At 34.2% G+C, this 27,755-nt stretch overlaps 1 protein-coding gene across 3 annotated transcripts; it reads left to right on the top strand.

Annotated features, from left to right (window-relative positions):
* On the top strand, window positions 1-27,410 carry LOC149794453 (uncharacterized). 3 transcript variants are annotated; one of them, XM_089968701.1, is made up of 10 exons: window positions 1-163; window positions 5,670-6,345; window positions 7,768-8,077; window positions 9,954-10,064; window positions 11,514-11,714; window positions 12,586-12,834; window positions 17,209-17,435; window positions 18,261-18,403; window positions 24,517-24,577; window positions 26,579-27,410. In XM_089968701.1, exons 2-10 carry the CDS (start codon window positions 5,767-5,769, stop codon window positions 26,597-26,599), a joined length of 1,902 nt encoding a protein of 633 aa, XP_089824827.1. In that variant the 5' UTR covers window positions 1-163; window positions 5,670-5,766; the 3' UTR covers window positions 26,600-27,410. The 3 variants fall into 3 exon arrangements, with proteins under 3 accessions (XP_089824827.1, XP_089824826.1, XP_089824825.1); XM_089968700.1 differs by having other exon boundaries at window positions 25,900-27,410; XM_089968699.1 differs by having other exon boundaries at window positions 2-163; window positions 26,816-27,410.
* The last annotated feature ends 345 nt before the right edge of the window (window positions 27,411-27,755 follow it).

Raw genomic sequence — 27,755 nt, 5'->3', positions numbered from 1 at the left:
TTCTCGCGTATCACGTGACATTGTGCAAGGCAACTTTAAAGACTGTTCAAGTTGTTAAAACTTCATTTGCTGCATGGATGCTGCGTAATGCTTATGGTTGAATATAAACCTGCTTTTTAAACGAAACAGTGGTAGCCGATATATCAGTACAATTCTATAATAGGTAAGACTTTCAGTGTACATTTTTAAAATCTTAATTATAATGACAAAAATCCTATCTTCAAATTGACCATTTTCTGTGTCAAAATATTGTTTATAGAAGGTGTATGTGTGCGTTTTGGATTTTAAACGTAGCTTTAAGATTTTACAGTCATATCGCGACGATATCTTCAGTATGGCAGTTTATAGTGATGTCTATAGTCTGACTATACCTCACCGTTTGTTTGTACATCCCTGCCGATATCAAACACGAAAGGTATACATTAGATCAGAAATGCACAGGACACTTCGCATCATTATACTGACACCAGGCCGACCAGTCGTAACACTGACCTCTTAATGCTGAGAGCATAGCGAGGCAGCTGTAAGTACCATTTTTATAGGTCTTTGGTCTGACTCGGCCGGGGTTTGAACCCGCGACCTGCCGCATCCGAGGCGGACGCTCTGACCGCTGGGCCACCGGTGCGGTGTAATTGGAGGTGTAAACAACTTGTAAAGTCTTTGTTTTGCTATTGAAAATTGTTTATTAAGTAGCGAGCGGTGTGTAGATCGAATGTTTTAACCAGTTCGAAGATGAGTCTTGCATATCAGGGTTCATATCTTGTATTATAGGACACGAATCTGATAATTATATACAGCCGCCACAATCGTCAGAAGTAATTAAAAGAATCACTGGGCAAATATGGCGTAGTAGTCACAGGGGTTCGTATCGTTGCTTACAATTTACCTATCATACTTGTACTATATAATAACTACTTATATAGTACATGTATGACAGGTAACTTGTAAGCAATGATACAAGCCCCTGTGGTAGTAGTAATATGTGAATATATCTGGTACATTTCTTATGTTAAGATACTTTCTAGAAATAAATACTGTAATGATTTCTACAAGTCCGTTTCAAAGACTATAGAGTTTAATAACTAATGATTATATTAGACCAGGGCTGCCTGGGACAAGAGCTTCTGAGTCAGATATTGTGTGAAATCTTTAAAGGAAACGCCTTTTCTCCCCGAGACATGCCACACATTCCTCCAGAGTGCGCCCCAATTTCATATTGGGGTCACACTGTGACCAATCTGCACAATAGCTAAAGGCTAGACTAAAGTAACAAGCAAAAGGCCAATGTGACTAATTATCAGTTAACTCATAACGTCCCAATTGTCTTGTGAAAAGGACTGCTACTTGGACATACAGCACGGGTGCTCGACGCCAGCTTGATGTTGAAAAAGACAATATTCTGAAGAAAAAAAAAATCATACGGAGTGACAAAACTACTCAGACAGGGTCTTATGTCAGAACGAGTCATGGGGGTAATCTGAGGTAGATTTTGATTGTATAACTGAAGCATTTAAGTCCCAAGGATCAAACAAAACCAGCCCCCCCCCCCCGCATCTCCTTATGATGCAAAGGGAGCTGTTTTGAAAACGCACATTGCATTTTCTCAACATGGCAGCCATGGAAACCGAAACTTGCCACAATTATTCCTGAGAGGTCACTTATAAATTTTACAGTTTGAAAATGGATGGAATAGATCAGGTTCATGGAGGTCAAAGGTTCAAGGGCAAAATATTTGCTTAATCTTCTAACATTAGAATTTGGAACAAAGCAAATGTCTTTGTCATCGTTTGTTTCTTTATGTCTATACAAATGAATGAAAAGAAACATTTTCACTTTACAATGCCACAAAGCATATTGTTTAAGCAAGAGAAAAAGAAGAATAATTAGCTGATTTTAATGCATAACATCCGTTATTTTACAATTTTGTTGAGAAAAGTACCATCATGTTGTCCAATTCAGTGCATTAGGTAATTATGCGCAATGATGTCATTTCTGTAAACATTGGATCACGTGTTATTTTGAGTCAAAAATCTAATTTGTATCAAGAAAGAACATTCGTACTTTAATTAAGAAGCGTGATATTCATAAACTGTATACAAATATCCCACATTTAGATTCAAAATGTGTATGAAAATGTGATTTCTAAATGTCAAACATGAAAACCCACTCCATGACCTTCCTGAACCTGTAACCCAGAAAATCCTTATTTTATTATTATGTATCTTTTAGAATCATACAAATAAATACATTATATAAAAGATGGAAATGTATATCTTAAAAGAATTCTGCATCTGAATCCAAGTTTCCAGTTTTGCACGAAGTTATCCCACACGTACACGGGTGGTATCCCTATGTCCAAAATTAATATTATTTTGAACAGAATATTCTGGTGACAATTGCATCTTTTCAAATGGTAAGACTGCAGTATTTTATTTTCATCAATTGGTCGAATTCGGTATGCGTTTTGCTTCAATATTGGAGACGGAAACCTTATGTGCGCAGAAATGCCCAACATCATTTTATACGTGATGACATCTAAATACCGTAAGAAAAATAATTAACACGTTTTCATATTTGTTTTAAGATGGCACAGTAGAGTTTCATATTTGGCATAAGATTTGATTTCTAAAGAATAATAATTCCCCAGGTTTCCTCGCTGGTTTTGATGGATATTTAAAATATTGTATATATTACTTATTGTTAAAGGAACTTTTCATTCCCTTTATTTTGGTTTATGAATGATGTGTGTGTGTAGTTTCGATTATAGAGTATACTGATTGGCCATAGATCAGATGTGCACCTATGCATTGTTTGGTCATTTTCACTTCCTGGACTTCAGAGGTAATTGTAAAAAGGAGAGCAGAAAGCTTTTTTGTTTGTACATTTTATATATTTGGTAAGTCATCCATTGCACTTTCAGAACATTGTATTGTCTAGTCTGTTAAAATTCACTGTGTCTATTTTAATAACTGCGTAAGATAGTAGTGTACTTTAGACTAATTCAGGCTGATTTTTTAAACTATTTTAGTTAGCTGTGTGCTTAGATGATGTAAATTCCATACGTACAATATCCAAAGAAATTTTAGCCACAGTACAAGAAAGTATCATATATAAAATGTTATGTATATTTAATTTAATTGTTTTTTTTTGTTTGTTTATTTTTTTTATTATTTCATTACATATTATTGTAATGTAACATTGTTTTATGGACTTGACCTTGTCCAAAATTGAGTTTATTTTTGCTTGACCTGACTGACTTTTTTAATTTTTTTATTTCATTTATGTAAACAACTAAAAAAAGCTTCATTATACTCTATGTGTATGAGCTTATTAACCAAATTATTATTCAGGTAAACAAGAAGTGGTAAATAAGTTGATAAGGGTCAGGGTTTTGAAGATTTCCACATGAATTTATAGGTTATTATGTTGTGAGTAAACAAGGCAATTATAGATCATTCTGGAAGGTTATTTTCCATTAGGCAATGGTTGATTTTAGGAAATGCTAATGTCATCTGAGGTCAAGCAGAGAAATATATTATCATGTGACTGTGAAGATTTTACCAGTCGTGCTTTAACATCTAGCACTTTAAGTTGTATTATGTTGTGTCCAGTTTGGGCTGAATTTTATTTTCTTCAAATTATTGAATTCAAGTGATTATTTTCTCTGGAAATACAAAAGTGCTCTGACAAAATTATTGGATAAAGACATTCATTGGAATTTATACTGAATTCAAACCTGGAATAATATTTCTGTGATTCAGCAAGAGACTGTTGACACATCAGCACTTGGCTGACCATCACTGACACATTATTGCCTTGACTCTGTCCTCTTGTTTGGTTACTTCATTTTCACTGATTTCAATACATATGTGTAAGCGTATACAGTTGGCCTTTTGCCGGTATGAGCTGAAGTCATGGGAAATAGCAGCTGAGGCTTCGATCAGTAACTAAAAAGGCAAAGCTCCTATTGTAACTCGACTTCTTGATTACCGTATGTGTTAATAGACCAGACAGGCAACATAAAAGTAGGCACTGTTTTTGATTTGTTGAATGTACTGTATCATGATCTTGACGATGTTCCGTGGAAACTTGGTCTGAATTTTAAAAAATACCTATGTAAGGATCACCTATATTGTCAAAGTGTTGCATAGGAGCAATGGTTGAAGGTCTGGACAAGGTGAGTTTAATATTCATATTAAAGTTTTTTTGGAGCCGCAGGCTTATCATTGTGTCAGTACGTTATTTTGAACCCCCCCCCCCCCCCCCCCGATTTATACATCATTATGTGAACTACACATATAAGCAAATACTTCCAAGTTAATTCTCAAACGTGTACCTGCATCATGCTCTTTCTTTGCCACAATTTGTCACTTTGGGTAGTTTATCTTCTTACCTTTATATCCGTTCAGTATTAGTTCTTATATCAGTATAATTATTATCATTAGTACTTTCATTGCACTGTTACATATGTCACGATATACTCTCACACCTACATATATCACGGATATACTCTCACACCTATCAGTTCATATGTCTGACCGAAACCATATCTCCTAAACCAGTAGGTTGAAGTTGACTTTGTTGCTTTCTTACCTGTGTAGTATACATCATCAAGAGGTGGTGGTACATCCTTGACTCCCACCCCAATTATACCTTGGAGTCAAAGGTCAAATATATACAACTATTAATCACAATGACATTTTCAGACATTCATAACAAAATTTATGTATGCAATGCTGGCATCATGTAATCATATACATGAAGGATTTTACATTATGACGTGTTAGTTGCTGTCAGGAGTATGGGTGAGTACAAAAGAGTAGTGGTGGAAGATGCAGTGAAAGGCTTTGCGATGGAGAGCCATTGCATATTCTTTTGTTATTATTATTATCATCGTCATTATTATTGTATTTCTAATCCTGTTGATGGTGTATTGATTTTTTTCTCAACAGATTGTGGCACTTCCTTTTGATTTTCATCAGTATCCATGTTACTTCAAATAGTGTTACTTCAAATAGGGATGGGTGGGAGTGGAGTTGATAAAGATCAAAGGTCAGATGTCAAACAAATTTACTTTTAAAAAATCCAAAGAAAAATGAATTACATGACATGCCGACAGTTCTGTGACACAATAATATATGATCACAATTCATATCATTTATTACGTACAAAATGGATAGTTTATTCCACTTTACTTATTTACTCACTTATTAGTCAGCTAGTTGACTATTTCATCATTGTACTTATAGTGCACAGAGGTGAGAAGTCTTGAATTTTCAGACCTACTCTCAACCTCCCATCAATGAGTGCCTGGTTCTGAGATGTGATTTCTTCTCAATCTTCTGTTCTCCACGTTGACAATATTTTTAAGTGCCAAAGTTTTGTAGTTGTAGTAATAGTTACTTACACTTCAACGAAAAACCAACTGATTCCTGAATAACAAAATGTCACAGAACCAGCTGATTACGTCTCATGACAAATGTCAGTATTGGTTTATTTTTTTCTTTCTTTCTTACAATATTTAATCAAATTAACAAATTAAAGTGTCTTCAATGAAAAATTGTTTCTTATTCCAGAGAAACAAATTATCAATACTGTAACTCTGTTTATACATAAAATGCATCTTTTTTCTAAATGAGAGTTTCTACTACTAAATGTTTCTGTTCTAGTATTGATGTGGGAAGCTCGAGTTCAGTTGCAGCATCAGCAGCAGCCTCAACCACACATATGCTCATAAGACGATGAAAAAAATATAAGAATTCATAGATGGAAGAGCATGGCAAATTTGCTAAGGAAGGTGTGAGAAGAGGCTGGGGGAAATTTTTTTTACTGGAGGAATCTGAAGGAGAGAAAACACACCATGGAATAACAGATGAAGTTAAACAGAAAAAGGACAAAATATTTGGAAATCTGAATGAGGCAATAGAAAAAATTAAAAGTCTGAAAAGTTTAAGGGATGTAGAGATGAAATGGAATGAAGATTTACTAAGTTCCCTTAAGGTGTTGTGTAGGGTATTTCACGACATCAAGGATATTCACACCTTGCCCTATGCTGATGTGCGAAGTTATCACTTAGAAGCTGGCAAGCGGTTGTTGGAGACCAAAACTCTGAGCATTATGTGCAACGTCATAATCGATGGCTGGCGGATAGGTTTTAAAGATGAAGAGGGAAATAGTGTACCCTACCACTTTGAAGTCATGATACAAGCACTGTCCTTGTTATTAAACTGCTTTGACAGCCACCCTGATGTCTCAGGTAATCTTGTGTCGGAGAAAGATTTTCTGGAGACACTGAAGAACATATTGATATCATACCGTCCAGAAAATATCATGGAAGAGAAAAAGGTAAATAGTTTATGCAGTATAGATTTGTGAATAATTGTATTACAACAAAATACTTATGTAGGTGGTAAGAACACCATAAAGATAATAAATAACAAAAACAACCTTTGGATTCGCAAAAGTTACTTAAGTTTAAATAGATAATCTTTGATAATTGCCTGCAATATATCTACTCCATATATTCATTTTTTAAAGACATTTATATAAATATTACAAGTACTCAAAATTTTTTAATAGAAGAATGATACTATGGTAAATCTGTAACATGCTGAACATTCAAATGTGTACAAACTTCCTTTTTCTGCCCAGTTGAAATAGTTAGATGTAGAAAGTAACATGCTTGATGAAGAGAATCTGTACATCATTTATTTTGCTCATCTCCCATTTTTGCATGGTCCCAATATATGGTGAAATTAAAACGTTGTATCTCTGTCTCTCTGGTCCATTTCGTTTTGTTTTCTCGCATGATCTGTTTGTTTTCCTGTATTGTTGCAATCCAAATTGCCTCAAAAAGAATAAAATAATGTACATGGAAGACTACCATGGGAATGCTTATGTGACATCTACATTTTAAAGCACAGCGATCATTAAGTAGCCCTTTGTAACAAATCCCTTTTCACAAGTCAGTTATGAACTTGCTTTGATTTGATCAATTTCTGTATTGTAGATAAAGCATTGGGTTTACAGAGGTTATAATTATTTTTTTTTTATTTTTGTACGTTCTTTTTTCTATTTTGATACTGACTTTGTATATAGCACCTCCTTTGATGTTGCTGCGTAGTCAAAGGCAATTTCCTTTACCTATCACTATCATGTCACCTCTGTCCACGTGAGTTCAAGTCTTGGGCTCAGCTAGCGGTGGTATTTGTCTTTGTGAGAAAGCTTGCCAGTAGCTTCCCAATTATTGGTAATTCTACCTGGGTTTTTCCCTGAATTCTTCGTTGGATATACTGGATGCCTATTGTGATGAAAAATAGCGTTAAACCCACAACAACAAAAATCTACTTTATTGTAGCCTCCTTAAAATAAAAATAAAAATTATTTTTAAGTGCTCAAAATGATTAAATATATTTTATGAAATGGTATTTTTGCATGCTTCCTATATGCTATTGTTATTTTACTTGCTTGTAACACGTTGTATTGCTGTACTCTATTTATTTACTTGCTTGTAACACGTTATATTGCTGTACTCTATTTTATTTACTTGCTTGTAACATGTTATATTGATGTACTCTATTTATTTACTTGCTTGTAACACTTTATATTGCTGTACTCTGTTTATTTACTTGCTTGTAACACGCTATATTGCTGTACTCTATTTATGCATTTAGTTACACCATATCACTTAAAGGCAGTAGTTCCCAGAAAAAAGTATTTTTACTCAATTAAACGTATTTTTGAAATTCAATTTTATTTCATTTTCAGACAGACCTGGAACAATGTCTTGTAAATTACACATTGTCTTTGATTTACAAGATTTCCCAAGTTGACATGATCATTCTGTGTCTTCGCAGTCTGGACATTGTCCCTATTGCAGGTTCCTACCTGATTTCAAAGGATAATGATGATCGACTGACTGCACTAGCCCTCCTGGCAAACATCATTGATGAGACAGAAAGTGAAGTCCTGCAGGACAAAGAAGATTCACTGAGGTTTCTGTTGAATAATTTGGGATCGGCACTGAAAAATAAATCTCATGACTACAATGGGTGGTCAGCATGGCAGTGTGCAATGAGTGAGTTTGTGAGCTGGATTATATATATTGGATGGAGATGATACTGCACTTTGTAGCAACATTAAAAAAACTAGGGAATTGTGCCATTCCTTATACAAATATGAATGGATTTTGCTCGCTTTGAATATTAGAAACATACACAACTAATTTACATACAAATTTTCCCTGACATGTTTATATTTTCTGGGTAAGCAGGTTTCCTTCTCTGCATATATTTGTATTCTCTATCAATCATTGCATGATTTCCCAAAATTTGAAATCTGCCACAGAAATCGAAGATGAATTTTATACATTCTTGCCATTTTTAAAGCATTTTCACAGACTTTGCTAATTTAGCACATTAAGATATAATTATCAAAGGCAAATCAAAATTTGCTTGTGTTATTCATACTTAAACAATAAGCGATTTGCAGTCATGGATCGATCATAGATTCATGGAGAAGCTCCAGAGTGATATTAAAACGTTTGTTAAGCAGTAGAAACAATCAGATAGCTTGAACTAATAATTGTACCTTTGTCATTAAACGTTTATCTCTCTCTCTCTCTCTCTCTCTCTCTCTCTCTCTCTCTCTCTCTATATATATATATATATATGTTTATAGCATTTCACAGGGGACTGGGAATTTAGAACGTTATATCCAAGTTCATCATATTTTTTAATGATTTTTTAAAATATAATTTCGTGCTTGTTCATTTGGATGAAGTTTGCTATACATGTATTAAATAATTTATACTTGTATGATTACTGTCAGATCTGGAACCACAGATGGCCAAATTGTCTTAAGTGCTCACCTTTACCAATTACTGCTATTGCACCTTTATAGATGTGGGTTCAACTCGCGGACTTAGGCAAAGTGGTTGTGCGAGAAAGCTTGCCAGTACCTTCATGTGAGTCAGTAGTTATTGCCAAGGATTTCCCATATTCTTCCTCCACAAGTTATTCTGGGTGCCATGCTATCTTGCACTGAGAAATGGCATTAAATCCTAAGCTGCAACAACTGTCAGAATTTGTATATAATTGTTATAAAATTTTCCAGCAGCATACATTTGTATATAAACATGTTAATGTTATCATTGAAAAAATATTAGGATCAAAACCATTAAGTGTTGCCATGCGATGAAAGTGTGAACATGCATGTACATGTACCGGCGGGTGAATCATAAAAATCACTTTTGTATGAAAACGTCTTTGTTCAATGATTTGGTTGCTTCTGGCGATCACTGATTTAATAAACGTTATCCTCATGGTACAACAAAATTTGCATTTATATTGTATCACAGGTGTGATGGTGTCACAATGAGAATTAACATAATCCAAGAAATCAACATCCTCCTTACCAGAAGAAAGTTGGTATCACACACCATAGCAAGGGGAACATAGTCATCAGCATTGTGACTAGCAGTGACATGTGTTTGCTTACTAAGATCAGTTGTAACAAAACAGTTTACAATGAAGGGTGTGGAAACATATTAAGCGATTAATAATGACCTGTAATAATCTTGCTTTTGTTATGTAACAATTTTGTTATTATGTCTTTATTACTAAAAACAACTAAAAATGGTTGATCTGACTAAATGAGGTGATAAAAGCAATCAAATTGAGCAAATTTTCTCAGGCAGACCAAACTAACCAATGATATAACCATTGAAATGTTGTAAACAAAGAACATTATAACAAAGCCCTTGCAATACATTGTAATTAGGAACATGGCCTCGGCTATTAAAGTCATATGCTCTAAAAGAGAAATGGTTGTATCCAAGAGTATAATAAGCAATCTTTATATCTTTACTTACTATATATATATATATATATATATATATATATATATATATATATATATATATATATATATATATATATATATATATATTTCAGCTGTGCACCGCTTAGCCAGAAATGATGCCAACAAGAAAATTCTCGTTAAGATAGGCTGCCTGCCTCATTTAGTAGAACTTGCCAAATGTGGGACTATACAGGAACAAAGAGGTAAAACCACTGAGTAAACTATACTATATTGATGTTTTTGCATACATCAAAAGGACCACGTATTTCTGAAGTTGAAATTTAAAAAAAAATTACAAATAAATAAAATATCTTTCTTTGCCTACAAAATTTTCAGATAATATCTATGCCTGCCTACTGATAGCCAGGAACTCAGGTACTAATCCCTTGATAATGACCCAGGTAATAAAATGAGCCACTGGTTACCTGTTCAGTTCATGTCTAAAACACGTTTCCAAATTCAGAGTGACAATAATATCTGGTAACATCAGGAACGACTGTGACACAGAATAATGCTTACAGTTTGAAGCTCATGTCATGTGGCTGATGGCTACTGAACATTTATCCATGATAGCAGACCTTCATCTACATTCCTTATTTTTATTTATAGAAACTGTATATGACACATTTCCCCAAAACAGATGGGTTTCTTCATTTTGAAACCATGTGTAACAGATTCATTATATTTTGATGCATACTTAGGTAGTCAACCAGTCTATATTGAAAATATTATGCCATTGTTAGTACAACTAGCTTAATCGATATGGCTCGTAGATGTTATAGGACTGAAAAATGTTACAGGAGAGAGATTTTGTTAAACTTAAGATCATGTTGGATCAGGAAAAGGACAAATCAATAGCACTTTACAAAATTTGAAAGAAGAATTTGAGAGTGATGTTAATATAACATGCAGACTGAGCACATCATTGTGTTCATTGCAGAATTTGTGGACTTTATGACCATTCAGCAAAAGTTAGACAAGTTGACTAGTTAAAGTGAGTGTTATATATAAATAATTTTTCAGTTTTCTGTTTATATTCTTGTACTAATCCATATGGATTTTGCCAAGTTTTGCCAAGAATTTTAACCGACTGCAGATCCAGGTAAGTAGCAAAAATACAGTACACTTCATTCAGTTTCAAGTAATTATGGCATGTAATATATAGATTACTCTTTTATGCTGAAATCACACCTTTTTTGCCAATTATATTAGTAATAATTATGTTTATACCTCTCGGGGTAGGCATGTATGAACCTACAGCAAAGCAGTTAAGGTTCTCATTTAATACAATTTCCATTTGATCGGGTATCCTGATAACCTATCAGTGTGATCAACGGGTTACAACCCAGTGGATATTTATTAAAATTTTGACAGCCCTAACAATGTCTAATTCAAACTAACATCATAGGTGCTTCACCATAGGATATATGCATCCTAGGGTATAAATAAAACATATTGCTTTCATCCCTCTAGCAACATATTTATATGATATATCACAGAAAACTGTTGCTTGAGGCAAACTTTATTATTAATTTATCAGTAATGTACTTCTGCCACATTCAATAAAAAGTGTAATGAAAACTAAATACTTTCATAGCAATTTCAATGAAGATGTCTTAAAAGGAATAACTTCCACTTCTGTCGTGTTTTAGAGGCACTTGGAGCTATTTGGGTTCTGGCTTTTGACAAAGAAAACCAAAAAAAGATTCTTGAAAACAATGACCTGAAGATTGTGGATCTTTTGATTGATCTGAAGGAGACGTCAGTGGATGATGAGGTGAAAAAGGCTGTTGATGGTACCCTGTGGAGTTTACGTAAAGAACTTCAAGGAAACGAGAAGTACAAACAGTTTGGTATGGTTTTATTATGAGAGACAGCAGTTAAAATCATTGAAATTAAATTTAAATTTGTTTAAAGGGTTATTTTCTCTAAACATACTTCAGAATTAAAGGGTGACTGCTCCCTTGTATTACTGAATTTCATGTGGCAAAATATACACATGTAAATAATGTTAATTTTTATCATTGGACATATTGGAACTATTCTTATTGTGGGATATAAGTTATCATTATTGAAACTATCCTGGTCAGAGAGATCTCCAATAACATTTCCAGATGCAATACTATTGGTGTATCATGCTGACTTAAATCTGGAAATATACTGATTGGGGACTTGTTGAAAAAATAGTCAAAACATGTGTAGGTTACATTGAAGTAATAATGATGAAAAACACAAGATCTTGATTCATTGCAATGATCTTTTGTACGTTCTATTTCCCATACTGAATCAATGATAATTAATTGCAAACAAAGCAGGCGAGGTCTGTTTGAACTTTTCTTTAGCCATAATAACAATTTATTATATTGACTTCTTATTTCAGTATCAGAAAAATCAAAATAATTCTTTCATAAAAAAAGTCTCATATTTTATTAAGATTTCTTGTTTGCTGTTGAAATCAAATCTGAACACACAGGTAAAGAAAAAACATGTAAGGAAATGAATATTGCTTCCAAACTTTCCTAGACACCATTTGTTAATATTGGAATAGGATGAGAAGAAATAACTAATTCATTACTCATAGCTTCAGCAAAAATGTATTGCACTGTAAATGTAATCCAACCCTCATTTTTTAAAAATGTATTCCACATGAAAAGGGACAAAATGCACAAAGCACACACACATTCATGTACAACTTGTCCTTTACGTCACCTTCCTATTATACAGGTGTTAGATCTGTCCACATAGATGAAAAAGGTGAGAAAGGTCACATCTTGATCAGCTACAACTGGAATCATCAGAACGTGCTGATGACAATCAGAGACAGACTTAAAGAACGTGGATACAAGGTGTGGATGGATACTGTCAACATTGGTGGGTCTACGGTTCAAGTTATGGCTGAAGCTGTAGAAATGGCACATGTTGTTCTTGCTTGTATGTCACAGGAATACAAAGATAATCCGATTTGTAGGGCAGGTAAGTTGTAATTAGTAAAGTATACAATGTTATGTGATCATGCTGTAAACCACAATCATTTGACTATTTAAGGTATTTAAGGTACATTAATCACCAAGTTAGATGAAGAACTGGAGCTTGAAGTTGTTCTCTACAGTGTCCAATATTGTCTTATTTAATAAGACAATATTGGACACTGTTGTTCATCCTTCAATTTCGAAGACGACCATGACATAACTAACTGGTTTGTTTTCTGTGAGAATGTGAGCTGCTCATCATGCCAGTTGGTGTGCTAAACTATGTGGCACACTTGACAAGGTTTGCTTCTTGGACTTGTTGGATTAAGTGAGGACATTTCTAAGATTTATGCTGCTCACACTTGTGGGCTGCATTTGCAGTTCACCTAATATGTACCTCCAGTGTGGACAAGACTAAACCAGATGGAGCGATTCTGTGTGAGATCTTCCCAAGACTCGGAGATCAGTGTTGAAATATTTCAAGGATGACTTGAGGGAATCTTTTAAGTGTTTCTTCAGATCACCCTGAGATCACTTTCTTGAGCTCACCATAGAAGATTCTGGTAATACACACTGCTCATCTCACCTATGATTTCATCAGCAGAATGTGGATGCTTGGAATGCCTTCCTGTGTGAGAACCTCAGTGTCTGTAAGTCCAGCAGTCTTATTCTAATCCGTTTCCTTATGCAGCCCAATTGTGAAAATGGTACAACTTTTTTGTCTTGTCATCTGTACACTGTCTTGGTTTCACATGTATATAACAGTGTCAGCAACATTATGGCTTTGTGGACCTTCAGTTTTGTTTGTAGACATGATGAATTTGTGCTCCTACACTTTTACTTGTAGTCTACCAAAGTTCACACTTGCTTTAGCAATTCTAGCATTGTTTTTGACATAGACGTGAACTTCACATCACATTGTACTGCCAGGATAGGGGACCTTTTCCAGTGCAAGGAGGGTTCAGCCATTTATTGTGATAGTTATAAAGCTGTCCTCTGTACTCTTGATACTAATTGTGAGACAGAAATTGTCGCAAGCTGAAGAGACATGGTCCATACGGTGTTGGGTGTCAGACTCAGATTTGACATTCATGGAACAGACATAGCAAAACAGGATATCATGAAGTTACTTCCAGTAACTTAGTCTTTGCCTGTACGAGTAAGCATGGCAGAGAGCATGATACTGAAGAAGGCTGGAAAAACACACAGCCTTGATGACTCCACAGGTGACTGGGAATAGTTTTGGTGACTTACCATCATCCATTACACAAACAAGCATGCCATTATGGAACTGCTGAACCATTATGATGAATTTCTCTTGGCAACCAAATTTTCGAGAGGCCCTTGCAACTGACTGTGGCAAAGGCTATAGTCTGGTTGATGAATGTTGTGTATAGGCCAGATTGTTATGTACATGTTAGATTTATGTTCCTGGCATTTTTATTAGAGTTGATGAATGTTGTGTATAGGTTAGATTTATGTTCCTGGCAGTTTTATTAGAGTTGACGATTTGCAAAAACCATGTCCCTAATCTTTTCCTGAAGCCACACTGACTCTCAGGCAGTACCCCATGATCAAGACAATTCAGCATTATTCTGGCAAGGATTTAGGCTACTGTTTACAGCCAAGATAACATCATGGTTGGTGCATGATTGTCTGTTTATTCCCACCTGTACATGTGGACAGTGGATGCATCCTTGTACTGCTTGGGCATAGTTCCTTGAATCCTCATTGACTGGAAAGTTCAGTCAGTTTATTTGTCATGTACGAACTTCTGGCTTTGTATACTTAACTACAGTAGTTACAATTAATTACCTCTGTTATCAATATCTTGATTAAATAGAATATACTATACTTAATAGTATACTTAACAAATAACCCAACATCCCCGTGAATGATCCACAGTGAGTGCTTTGTTTTGTAAAACCAGTGAGAAAATAGCACACATTTAGAAGTGTTACACAAGAAAGTACTTCAGGGGAGTGTTCAAGCATTGACAATATTTATCAGCCACAAAAGACAAAAGACAATGGGATTCACCTTGAGCGAGAGCAGGATGGTCAACAAGCCAGGGAATGATTAGCAGATACATAAACAAAATGGTTCTGAAAAGATGTATAACTCTGTGATTAAAGTGAATGAACAATCAAACTATACAAATGAAGTAACAACTCTAACTTAACTGTCACCATTATCAAAACAAACAAGCAAAAGGGAAAAGCATACAATATAAAACAGGCACTATGAATACTTTGGGGATATATAATGCATAGTTCCAAAACTACCTGGTCTACACACCTGGTGAGCACAGACAGCCTTCTTGTTGTGGTTGGATGAATGTGCAGCCAAAAAGTCCATGTTGCATGGTCAAATGAGACAGCATTTGCAAATCAATACCAGACCATGTGTCAAAAAATGTATACTTCATATCAAAAACCTGTACCAGGGTTCAAGTTCCTTGTGAACAGGGATTTTACCCTTGGTCCACTTTTTATTGTTAAATCTAGTTTAACCATTGTACACATACAGACACATGCAAAGATAGATACTTAGGAATGGTCCTTAATTGACAGTGGGAGTCATTGTAATAGGACTGACTGGCTAACTGATGAATTGGAAATTCACTCATGAATATTATGTAACACCAGTACAAATTGTGGACATATGTACCATTATGAATGCAGGATTTTATAGACTGTGCATTCTCACCTGACCAGTATACCTTACTGAATTTTTCTAAACATGTTTAGGTGAAGTTGAATGCATTCAAATATTGTGTGTCATGTCAGCATTAATTATAAACATGATTATAACATGGCTGCATGCAGTATCCTTTTAATGTTGACAGGCTATCCTTGATATTTTTTCAAGGAATTCATCTCTCTCTCTCTCTCAATATATGTATATATGCTTACAACATCTGCATAAAAACTGGGTATTTAAGAAAAATTGAATTTTAACACTCTAAAGTGTTTGATGTTTGATTTGATATATTTATGTTGAGTTCAGCTTGTCCAGCTAGTGAGTTCTAGTGTACATAAAGTCCTTACCTTCATCTTTGTTGCATCTTTTGTTTGGGGATGAATGCAGTGTTTTGTTGCTTAGGGCTCAGGTGCATGCAAACTAACTTTTGTATTGAAAAAAGAAAGAAAATTAAATGTATATCCATTGAGCATGACAAGATGATGGTATGATTTTAAATGACTTACATAAAGTTTTAGATAATACATATCGCTGAGTTAAAGCCACTGATGTAATGTTATGTCAGTCGAGTGGTTTAAATTTTATTTGACTCAATAAACAGCAGCTAGCAAATGTTGTTGGTACTTTTTCACACATTGTTAATATTTCATATGGGGTTCTCTGAGGATCAGCACTTGGTCCACTGTTCTTTCTCATGCTGGTTAATGATATGTCTGGGGCTGTTAGCACGGAACTATCCCATCCTGATGCTGATGTTTCTGTTATATTTTCGGACAGTGACATTACTCATATTAGCAATGTTTAGGTGGAACTGGCACAGAAGAAAATTTAAAATAAGAAAGAGATTCACTTTACCTATTACTTGTAATGGATCAGATCTGTTTCATGTCTTCATGCTGCTGTTGGTTAACTTTTAACTGGAAATTGATTGGAATGTCAATGATACAAAATCCCATACAAGTGTTTTCTCAAAAATGTAAATACTTAAGAATTATTTCAAATTGACTGTTGGAATGTGTCCATATTCAGTGTCATTATGACAAGGCATGTTCTTCCTGGTGCTCGTGGTGATCACACAACTTCTCAGATTTGTTATAGGCACAGTACTAAGCTTGCATATTGGTACTGATCATTTCACTCAAATACATACATATTTGTATATGTCACACAAAGCAAAAATACAGTTAACACTTGCCTCTGCATACAGGGTATAAACTTACCCCTCCCCCAGAGAGGTGGTACAGTGTAATGTAGCACACAGAGATATGTTTGTGACAAAAACTCTTGTGTGGTATAGATCTCTTTACAGGGTTTATATATTAGTAATGTTGACTTAATACTAAGGGACTTGGAGTTGCTGAGTGATCTGTAGTGCTCACCATTACAGATCACTGCCATCTCACCTCTGTCTGAGTGGGTTAGAGTCTCGGGCTTGGCCAGTGGAGGTACATGAGAAAGCTTTCCAGGAGCTTCCTGTGGGTTGGTGGTTCTTTCTGGGGTTTTCCTGGTTCTTCCTCCACCAGTTACACTGGCTGTCATGTATAGCTTATCTTGTGCTGAAAAATGGTGTTAAATCCAATAACAACAACAACAATGACTTACAAGTTCACCAAACAGAAGCATAATTCGTCTTCATTTGTACAGCATAATGCATGTCTGAAATTTTAAATTCCAGAGGTGGAATATGCATTTCAACTGAGAAAGGAAATTGTTCCACTAAAGATGGAAAAAGATTACAAACCAGATGGATGGTTAGGCTTCATCGTTGGAGTAAAGTACTTTTATGACTTCAGTGGGATATGTCCATTTGAGACAAAGTTTGAGGACCTTCTGAGAGGACTCACTGCTTGCTATGGCAGTGCAAAGTCAGAAACGAAAAAAAATTCAATCATAAGTCAAATTGTGAGTACAGACACTGTAAAGGTCATCATTAATCTACATGTCTTCCTCAGTTTTAAGCTAATATCTACAGAAGTTAGTTAATAAGAATATGAACAGTCAAGCATGAATTTTTGTTGAAAAATAATATATATGCTGTTCCAAATTGCTGCAATCATAAATCATATCTAATAGCTAGCATTATGCATACCAATAATAAATTTTGAACTTAAAACTTTTACTTGCAATGTTGGCAAGAATAGAAATTTGTTTCCTCTTTCAACCTCATTCAGGCAAATTACTTTTACACAAATTGTAATATCTGTAGCCTTAAATTTTAATGCAATCTATGCCATGCTTTCCATGGATGATCTGATTTATCGGAATGCTGAAAGAATATTCATGCTTAAAATTTAAGATATAATATTCCACTAGAATTATTGTAGGCAGTAAAGTCCACACGGCAGTGGTAAAAGGTCTATAATACATGTATTACCATTTCCAGTCAATCTGTGTTTATGTCATGCCTTGATTAAGGTTTGAGTTCATATCATTTTAGGCATGGTAGTGTGCGGAAGTGTTCTTTGCACATACTTATATTAATTTTTATATTCAGAGTTGTTTACTTTTTTTAACACTGAACAAATGTGCAGGATACATACTAACTGGAAGTTGCAGGCAAAAGAAAATTACAATCATTTGAAAACAAAACTTCCTTTCTTCTCTTGGTACATTTCTTTCATTTTTGTTGATCACGTGTGAAAAGTAGATGAATGATTCATCAAAGAAAGATTGCAAATATTTATACATCTTAACTTGTTATTAAATACAGGTCAATGTTTTTTATAGGCTGAAGGCAAAGTTGATGTCATGCCTCTCTCAGTCATTCCTATGGTTGTTGCACGTCCCGATCACAAGACGTCTCGGGCTGCCCTATGTACCTGGACATCAGAAGATGTAGATCAGTGGCTTCAACAACACAGTCTCCCTAGGTACAAACTGGAAGAGTTGTTATTGCTTTGAGCATGCAAATATACACAACATGTAATATCTAATACATCCCAGGCAGCCTGTAAAGTAAATGATGAATGCATCAAGCAATTCCCGTACGAAATAATTAGGCGGATTCCACCTGGAACTTAAGTAGATTCCAGGCGGAATCTGCCTAAAATGTTAAAAATCTGGTTAATACAAAGGCGGACATGGAAAATTTGAGAAATCAAAGATGAATCCATCTAGAGTCCGTCTAACTCTAAGATGGACTTTTGTCAAATTCCTGCTATAAATACATCTTTAGGCATAATTTTTGACTTAGTTGATTTTCCATCCACCATCTAGGTGGAATTAGGAACTTAGTCACTGACATCTATTATATGAAAGGAGGAATCTGGACTTAGTTTATTTTCTAACCAACATCTAGGTGGAATGAAGAACTTAGTCATTTACATCAGTTAAATAAGGCATAATTAGGACTTGGCTTTTGTGTGTCTGTAAAGTTAAATGACTGAAAATATAGTGATATTTTGTGATTGTAATATCTGTGACAGTTCAATAAAAATATCAATAAGATATAATAACATTTATTGTTTCTTTTTACAATTTGAATGATTTTCAGCAGCATTTATATTTCCTGTTTCTGATAGCTGTAATTTTATTGTTTATTTTGGGAACAATTTATAACTTCTTTTCACAGCTTTCCATGTTAAATTTCTTTTTCAAATTTGTTGTTGTTGTTGTATTTTTGTTTAACTTCAATTGGATTTAACTGCCCTCGAACAAGTTTTCATCCTGTTTTCCGTTTTAAAACATAATTTCGCTTTTCTCCTGACCTGAATTTCCTCGATATGGACCCATTTTTTAATATCGTCTCTGAAACTTTTTTTTAAATAATGCTCCATCCGGTCCCATTCCACAATGAGCTTTCAAATAAGTATTTGTTCCGTTTATTGTTGAACAGATGATTGTTGTATAAAGCTTTCTGATTGGTCAAAAAATTTTAATTGACCAATGAATCGTCGCGTAACAGAAATTGATGGGAAAGAGCATGTTTGCTAAACATGGCGATTTGAATTTTCGAGCGGGACGAGAGATTGAATAACCATTTGAAAAATGTGCGGCAATGAAAATACCCTGAACGCAAATTTGATGGGAACATAATTGATGAATCTGTATGAAAACTGAATGCCAGGACAAGCATTTTGTGCCATAAAGAGCTTTACAGTAGCGGCTAACGTGCTAAATAAGACAAGGAATTGAATCAGGAATCAGGATGATTTCGAAGTTATACAACTTCAAACTGAGTAACTTTAAGGATGGACAACGTGTAGATCACTGGTGGGAATTGTTGCCAGATATCCATGTCTATAAAGATACTCATATCTTTGCGGAATTTTCTTGGCTGAAAAGTACAATCTACTTTCAATCTCGTGAGGCATTATTGTGTATATTATCAAAATATTCTTGGTGTGTTGAAATTCAGTGTAAAATAAGAGTAATTATATCGTGATAAACGTTTGTCATGGCTGCTTATGGAACAAGGACTAATTCGAGAGACCACAGCAACATCATAGTTTGTGCAATCAAAAATCCAGTCTACAGTACAAGTGACATAAGGCAGGCTCCTAGCTTTTCTTCTTCTCATAATCAAATTGTCTCAAATGGATGCTTTTCTGTAATATTGCATTATTTTCACGGCTGAATTTTTCAGTGCAGATTAATATTTTATATATGTTTATGTGTTCACAGATGCCTGTGCATATGTTCCAGACTTGATACTTGGATTTTTAAAACCACTTAATTATTTAGTGTCAGATACTTCATATCATGTTGTATATACAGTATATGTTGTACATCACAGAAGGCCTCAAGGTAGATTAGTTCTGTAACTAATTGAATTACCTTCTCTAAATAAAGTCATATATTATTATTATTATTATTATTATTGTTATTTTTATTAACTCCCATTTCTCTTGCCTTGGATGTCATATAATTACAACATCAGTATAATTGTTTTCATGCACACTTAAATATCACCTTGGTTAATAAAGTCCTGTTTAATTCATATCCATTATTTCTTTGAAACCTGCTGAAATGTCTGAAACACTAAAAAAACTTCAGTAAAATACTATATAATGATCAAAATTTTAGTGAAATCTTACAAAAGTTTTAGTCAATATTTTTGTGAAACCTCACACATATTTCAAAGAAATTTGAGTGAGACCTCAACATAATTTCAAAGAAAGTTTTGGTTAAAATATTTGTGAAATCTCACCAAACTTTAAAGTGAAATGAAAAATACTTAAGTGATGCCATGTTGGATTAGATTTTGTATGCAAGAAAGAAAATGGCATTGCCGCTTAGGACAAGAAAAACCTAAATCTTATTTGATAATGTCTGTCAAAATAAAATTATCCATTTTAAAAATTACTGTGAATATTTATCATTGATTCACAATAATGCCTAAAAATCATTAGGCAGTTTAATAGAAATCTGAAGTATAATTTTTATGGTTTAGGCAGAAATTGCTTAAAAAATCCGTCTGAAATCCGCCTTGACATTTTCATTATTGGATTGGGTTTCTGCAGGTATTTCCATCTAATTAGGCAGAAGTAAAGATTCCGCCTAGTAACAGTAATTTGCGTATTTCGAGCTATATTCCACCCTGAATTTGCCTAAGAGTGATAATAAGGGGAATCTAGGCTAAATGAGCGGAATAAACAGATTCCGCCTAGTAGACGGAATAAACAAATTCCACCTAGTAGGCGGAATAAACTAATTCCATCTAGTAGGCGGAATAAACAAATTCCGCCTAGTAATAGACGGACTAATTTGCATATTTTGGGCTGTATTCCACCCTGAATCTGCCCTGAACCCATTTATAATAAGTGGAATCTAGGCTTTAAGTGAAATCCGCTTTAAAATTCTGGAATCTGGTTAAAGTCAGAGCGGAAGTTTTCATACAGGATATATTATTTCTTACAAAATAAAGAAAGTTTGAAACCAAATACCTAAATACAAATCTTAATTTGATAATGAAAATTAGGTCTTAATTTTTGATACACTTATATCTACCAACCACCTCTTGGATTGTAACATTTTTTTCTTATGTATTCAAAATCACATAACAATATAAATTGTGTGTTTGTGTGTGTGTGTGTGTGTGCACATGTTTGTTTACTATTGTCAGATCTCCTAAAACATTTATGGTAAGATTGACATTACATGCCAACCATTACGCTTTTGGCATAATCGTTATGCTGTTTTTCACTAAATTACGCGTTACACTGGATGATATATGGATCATGCTTTTTTGGTATATGCCCCTCCAAAAAAATAAATAAGTTGTTTTCTCATTTTTATTAACATCCCATTAATCCCACAGATCAGATTCTGGAAAAGATGGTATCTACATAACTGTGACATAAGAGTACACTTGTCAGTAGACTTTCCTAATAGCATTAATATGTTCTATTTATAGCAGCTGTCCTATTTCCGAGAAACATGCTGGTTTCTACTTTCAGACCTTTGACCTCGGATTTATTGTTGTGATTGACGTTTGTTAGAGAACCAATCTCTAGTGCACTATAGGTCAGGTCTAATAGCTTTTCTACAATAATACAATAGACCTGCATGTACTTTCCTCACACTATCATAATATTCTATTTATAGCAGCTTCATGGCTTAGTTCTGAGAAAACAGATTGTTTTTTTCATTTTTAATCTTTGCTCTCAGATTCTTTCTTCTAAACCATATTTGGTACAGAACCTGTCTGTAGGTCTTTGGTGCTAAAAGTCAAGTCAGATTTATTCTGGCCAATGTGTGTTAGAGCACAAATGTATTTCAAATAATTCCACAGATGGATTAGAAAAAAACAAAGAAAACCAGAATCCTCCAAAGATGAATGCATGAATGATATAAAACAGCATTTCATTCTAGGGCAACATCACTCCCATTGCAGGCTGTGTGAAAAGAATTTTAATATTTGGTGCTAAAAGTAATCAAATGGATTTTAGTTATGTATGTAAGAGCAAAAATGTTTTTCAAATAATTTCAAAGATGGATCAGAAAAGGAAAAACAAAAAACCCCTAAATCTTTCAAAATGTTCAAAGATGAATTATTATGAATGACATCATTCAGCATTCCATTCTAGGCAGCATTACGCTTATTGCAGGCTGTGTGGAAAGGATTTTAATATTGGTCATGGTGGTAAATTGATGTGGAAAAACACTTGAAAACAAAGAAACACGTTGAATTAGCTCATTTTACTAACTCCAGTACTGAGATAATTTCTCTTTTACAGCATAACTCAAGTGCTGACATGAATGTTATAAAGAAGAGGTGTAATTTACTGAGCTTTTAATAGAACACAGACTACCCTTAGCAGTAGCAGACCACTTTGGTCCTTTGTTCAGAAGGATGTTTCTTGATTCCAAAATTGCAGAAAAATATGCATGTGCAAGAACAAAATCATCTAATATTGTTCTTTGTTTAGCTGAAGATGCTTCACTTCAAATAACAGAAGCCATGAAAATTGGGCCAATGGGAGTAATGATTATGATGAAGTTGTACCCAGTCTGTGTCAGATACTTTGGCAGTGAAAGGGGCAAAGTCATGAGTGTTCTTCTTTCATTACCAGAATGAACAGTAGATTCCACTGGATAAAACATTTTTGATTTGCTTGATAATGCTTTAAAGAAATATGACATAAGTTGGCAGAACTGTACGGGGTTTTCAGCTGATAATACATTAGTGATGGCTGGAATTCATAAAGGAGTTGCATCCTATAATTTGAAAATGTCTTTGTCATGTAACAGTTTGTCAATGTCATTTGATGCACCTTGTTAGAGATCAATATGATACAGCCTGTGATTATATGCTCCAGAAATTCCCATATGGAGATGAAGTGTTTTTAAATGCTTCAGTTGCTGATGTAAATGAGAGACAGACAAAAAGCTTTAAAAGTGTAAGATTCTTTGCCAAGAGATATACCTTTCTATTGCCACCCTTGTCTACCTTGGATCATCTGGAAGGAGAATTCCTGAAGCATCAAACTGGCATTCTACCTGACATACACTTATGCAGACAGAACTGATGTGCAACAGCACCTTTCTTCCCAGCTAAAAGACCCAATCATTGGAAGATATAAATTTCCTCTTATTTGTCAGGTTATGAAAAGATTATTGGTTCTTTACCATTCTAATGCTGACTTTGAGAAACCTTTCAGTATTTTTAACAAAAGTAAAACTGAATTCAGCTCTTAGTAAACAAGTAAGGGCTGTTCCATTAAAACATACATGGGACCCAAGGAAGGCATTTTTCAAGTGTGGTACTCACCCATAGATGCAATTTAGAAATTTCTTATCATTTTAATATGAACACTGTGAAATCGAAGTACCCTGGCATATATTTTTTTAAAAACTGCCCTCCCTGGGTACCATGTATGTTTAAATGGAACAGCCCTAATTAGAGCTCTACTGGTGTGCAAAACATTCATGGTCTGAGCTGGCACAAAGTGTTTTGAACTGCAACATGACAGTTTGTTGCTTTCTGAAGCTAAAAGTGCATCATATGAAAACATGAAGCAGTAAATGATGTTAAAAGACCAGAAGGATAAATAAATCATTTTATTCATATGTTTATTGAATTTTTAGCATGTTATATGTGGATTACTCTTTTTCTGCTTGGATTACACTTTTCGTTCACTTTTGCACTTTTTCCCTGCTAGGGGTTGGCATGTATGGTTTGATTATTTATTCTAAACTATATTGAGGCATTACAAACTATACTGAGGTATTACATCTATTGTTTGTTCTGTAACTGATATATGCTGATCTAAGGTGTTACCAGCCACCTTAGTCAATGCCAATTCCACCGATGCTTTCAGAGCAGAGGTTGGTATGGGGATTGCTTAGCTCCAGACCAGGGATGTTTTTAACCAGTTTTTAGCTGCACTTGGACCTCCCACTACATGTACATACTTCACACCATGTGCGAGTATATTCCAGAATACTTCTCACTTTTATATTTGCATATCCCAATCATGTAGAGAGACATTATTAAAAAATGAAAAATAAGTTTATATTTTCTTATATTTTGTTTTGTTAGAGAACAATTGGGACAACTGACAGGAAGGGACATTGCATCATTAGTCAAAATGAAGACACAGGTATGAAATCATCATAATTGTTCAAACAGTCTCTTTCCTCTATTCTTGCTCCTTCTCTCAGCGATTGAGAACACCAATGTGTAGGTGAGATAAAGGTAGCTACATCTGAAAATCATTCAAAGATAGTTGTCTGCCATTATTTCATTGTTGTGTACTGCATATTTTACAGTATTTAATTGTGGAGGAGCTTTGCAACAGCATAATAGGTATTGTGTGATTGCACTGGCATAAATAGGTATTGTGTGATAATTGCACTGGCATAAATATGTATTGTGTGATTGAACTGGCATAAATAGGTATTGTGTGATTGCACTGGCATAAATAGGTATTGTGTGATTGCACTGGCATAAATAGGTATTGTGTGATTGTACTGGCATAAATAGGTATTGTGCGATTGCACTGGCATAAATATGTATTGTGTGATACATGCACTAGCATAAATAGGTACTGAGTGATTGCACTGGCATAAATAGGTATTGTGTGATTGCACTGGCATACATATGTATTGTGTGATTGCACTGGCATAAATAGGTATTGTGTGATTGCACTGGCATAAATGGGTATCATGTGATAATTTTGCTGGCATAAATATGTAATTTGTGATAGTTTTACTGGCATAAATAGGCACCATGTGATTACACTGGCATAAATAGGTATTGTGTGATAATTGCACTGGCATAAATTGGTATTGTGTGATTGCACCGACATAAATAGGTATTGTGTGAATGCACTGGCATAAATAGGTATCATGTGATAATTGCACTGGCATAAATAGGTATCATGTGATAATTCCACTGGAATAAATAGCTAACATAAAATTAGGTATCATGTGATAATTGCACTAACATAAATAGATATTAATAGATAATTCTACTGGGTATCAAATTTTAGGCAGTGTATACTGATGAATTATTGCAAACAAAATTAAATGTTTTCTTTCCTCACATATATGATTGCCCATTGTAATTTAAAGCATTAGCACTTTTTGCAGATAGTAAAATGTCTGGGCAATGTTCCCAGCTCCTACAGTCCATAAAACAAATGAATGTACACAAAATGCAAAAGGGAATGGATTGGCAAATATTTTCTAGACTGTTATATGTCCATAAAATTATTCTAATTTGTGGAGGTCATCCATGGAATCTTCAGACACAGACTAAACAATTGGCAATTTGAAACAAATAAATAGCAATAATCATCTTCCTCTCTGCATTTGTTATGTATGAGTTACCTACCCTTACGATCTTGGCATAACTTAGCATTGCAGTTTCATAGGTATCTTGCATCATTACGATTTCCCCTCTTTCCCTTAATAATTTCAGAAAAGCCAAATTCCATTTTCGCACATGAAGGGAAAAAAGATTGCTTATCTTTTATAAGAAAAGAAAACGACACTGAAGTTAGATCACAGTTAGAGGCAAAAAATGCTGAGTCTGTTATGGTGTTGAAGAATTATAGTGTTCATTGCTATGACAGAGAGCACAGTGCATCTGATCTGAAAAGAAATAAAGGTGCATAGAGTAGAGCTCTTATACAGCTGCCATTACAGTTTTGCAACTGAACTCAAAGTTTATGTATAGCCAGAAAAATGCACCATTGATGAAATAGTGGACATCTTATCCATTAACAAAGTTGCTATAAATACACTTGGTCTAAGTTTTTTATATTTTTAATTGCCGTATTAGCAAAGTTACTATAAATAAACATGGTCTAAAATTTTTATATTTTGAATCACCATACTATCTAAAGCTGCTATCATAGTATATTTCTTGCCCTGCGTTATTATTTATCATAAGAAGGGGAGGCAACTCTGTGTGTGTGTGTGTGTGTGTGTGTTTTCTTTCATACAACTGTTCAGTACTCTATGTGTCAAATAGTTTTCTGAGTTTGCCAATGTGTAATTTTATATGGATAAAATTTAGTGCATGTATAAAGTTTTCAAGATATTTTCAGATAGTTGTTACCAAAGAGATCATATTTTTGTTATTATTTTTATTTCAGGCTAAACAATTGGCAGTTTGAAACAAATTAGGTTGTAAGAACCATTTCTCTCTTTCTGTCTCTGCATATATGGTTCCTTCATAAAATCATTTCAATATCCTAAGCATGTCTTTACTTGTGAAATAGTTATCAGAATTTTCCAACATGTAATTATATGGTTAAAATCCTTCATGTATAAAGATATTTTCTGATAGTTATTACCAAAGAGATCTGTGTTTAGTATTATTTTTATTTCAGGCTCCAGAGTTTTTGTACTTCTATGTATATAGAGAATTGAAAATAAAAAGTTTGTCAACTATGGACATGCTAACAGAAGCTCTTGAGAGTCTGCTGTATGATTCAAAATAAACGTTTTTCAATGATGACATCCTACAGAACACCGGAGGAACATGCTGTATGAATTCCAAGTAACAGCATGTGAGTTATAGACTTATGGAGGTTCTGGCAGGGCTGACTGTATGATTGAAACTAAACAGCATTTGGATTATGGACTTATGTACGTTCTGGAGGGTCTGACTGTATGATTTGAAATAAACAGATTGTTGATTCTGGACATACTTGTAAAAGCTGCAGAAGATCAGGCTGTACGATCCAAACTTAAAAAGAAACATTGATGACAAGCAGTTACAATGCAAGGAAAAACAGCGGCAGTCTTTTAACATGCTGATACTATGTAAATTTTCAACCTCAGAAAAGGAAAAACAGCAGCAGTCTTTTAACATGCTGATACTATGTAAATTTTCAACCTCAGAAAAAACTAAAACTTTATTAGTCTATGTTATTGACTTGAAGAAAATTAGAGAATATAATGAAATAATACTTATAATACAAATGACTTCATTGTTTATGGCACTGACAAGGTTACTCTGAGACTTGAGGTGATGTTTATTCTCAGAATGGTAATAGTTAGTTTATTTTCAAACTTTAAACTTTATATAATAAAACATTTAAGTAGATTAACATTACAACACAACCATCTGTACTTCATATTTTCATTGTCTCCAAAGAAATGCACTTCTGCCAGAGAAAAGTTCACAAATTTTGAACAACGACAAAATAACAGCACTTTCTAAGACACTTTGAGACTTGTAGCCCTTATGAACAAACGTTATATACAGGACACAATTCAGCATGATCATATAACAAAGTTATGATGCGGGTGGTTAAATTTGTAATA

The sequence above is a fragment of the Sinohyriopsis cumingii genome, chromosome 8, assembly GCF_028554795.1.
Source record: "Sinohyriopsis cumingii isolate HCF-2022 chromosome 8, ASM2855479v2, whole genome shotgun sequence".
In the NCBI taxonomy this organism is placed as follows: domain Eukaryota; kingdom Metazoa; phylum Mollusca; class Bivalvia; order Unionida; family Unionidae; genus Sinohyriopsis; species Sinohyriopsis cumingii.
This window is presented reverse-complemented; position numbering and strand designations above follow the sequence as displayed.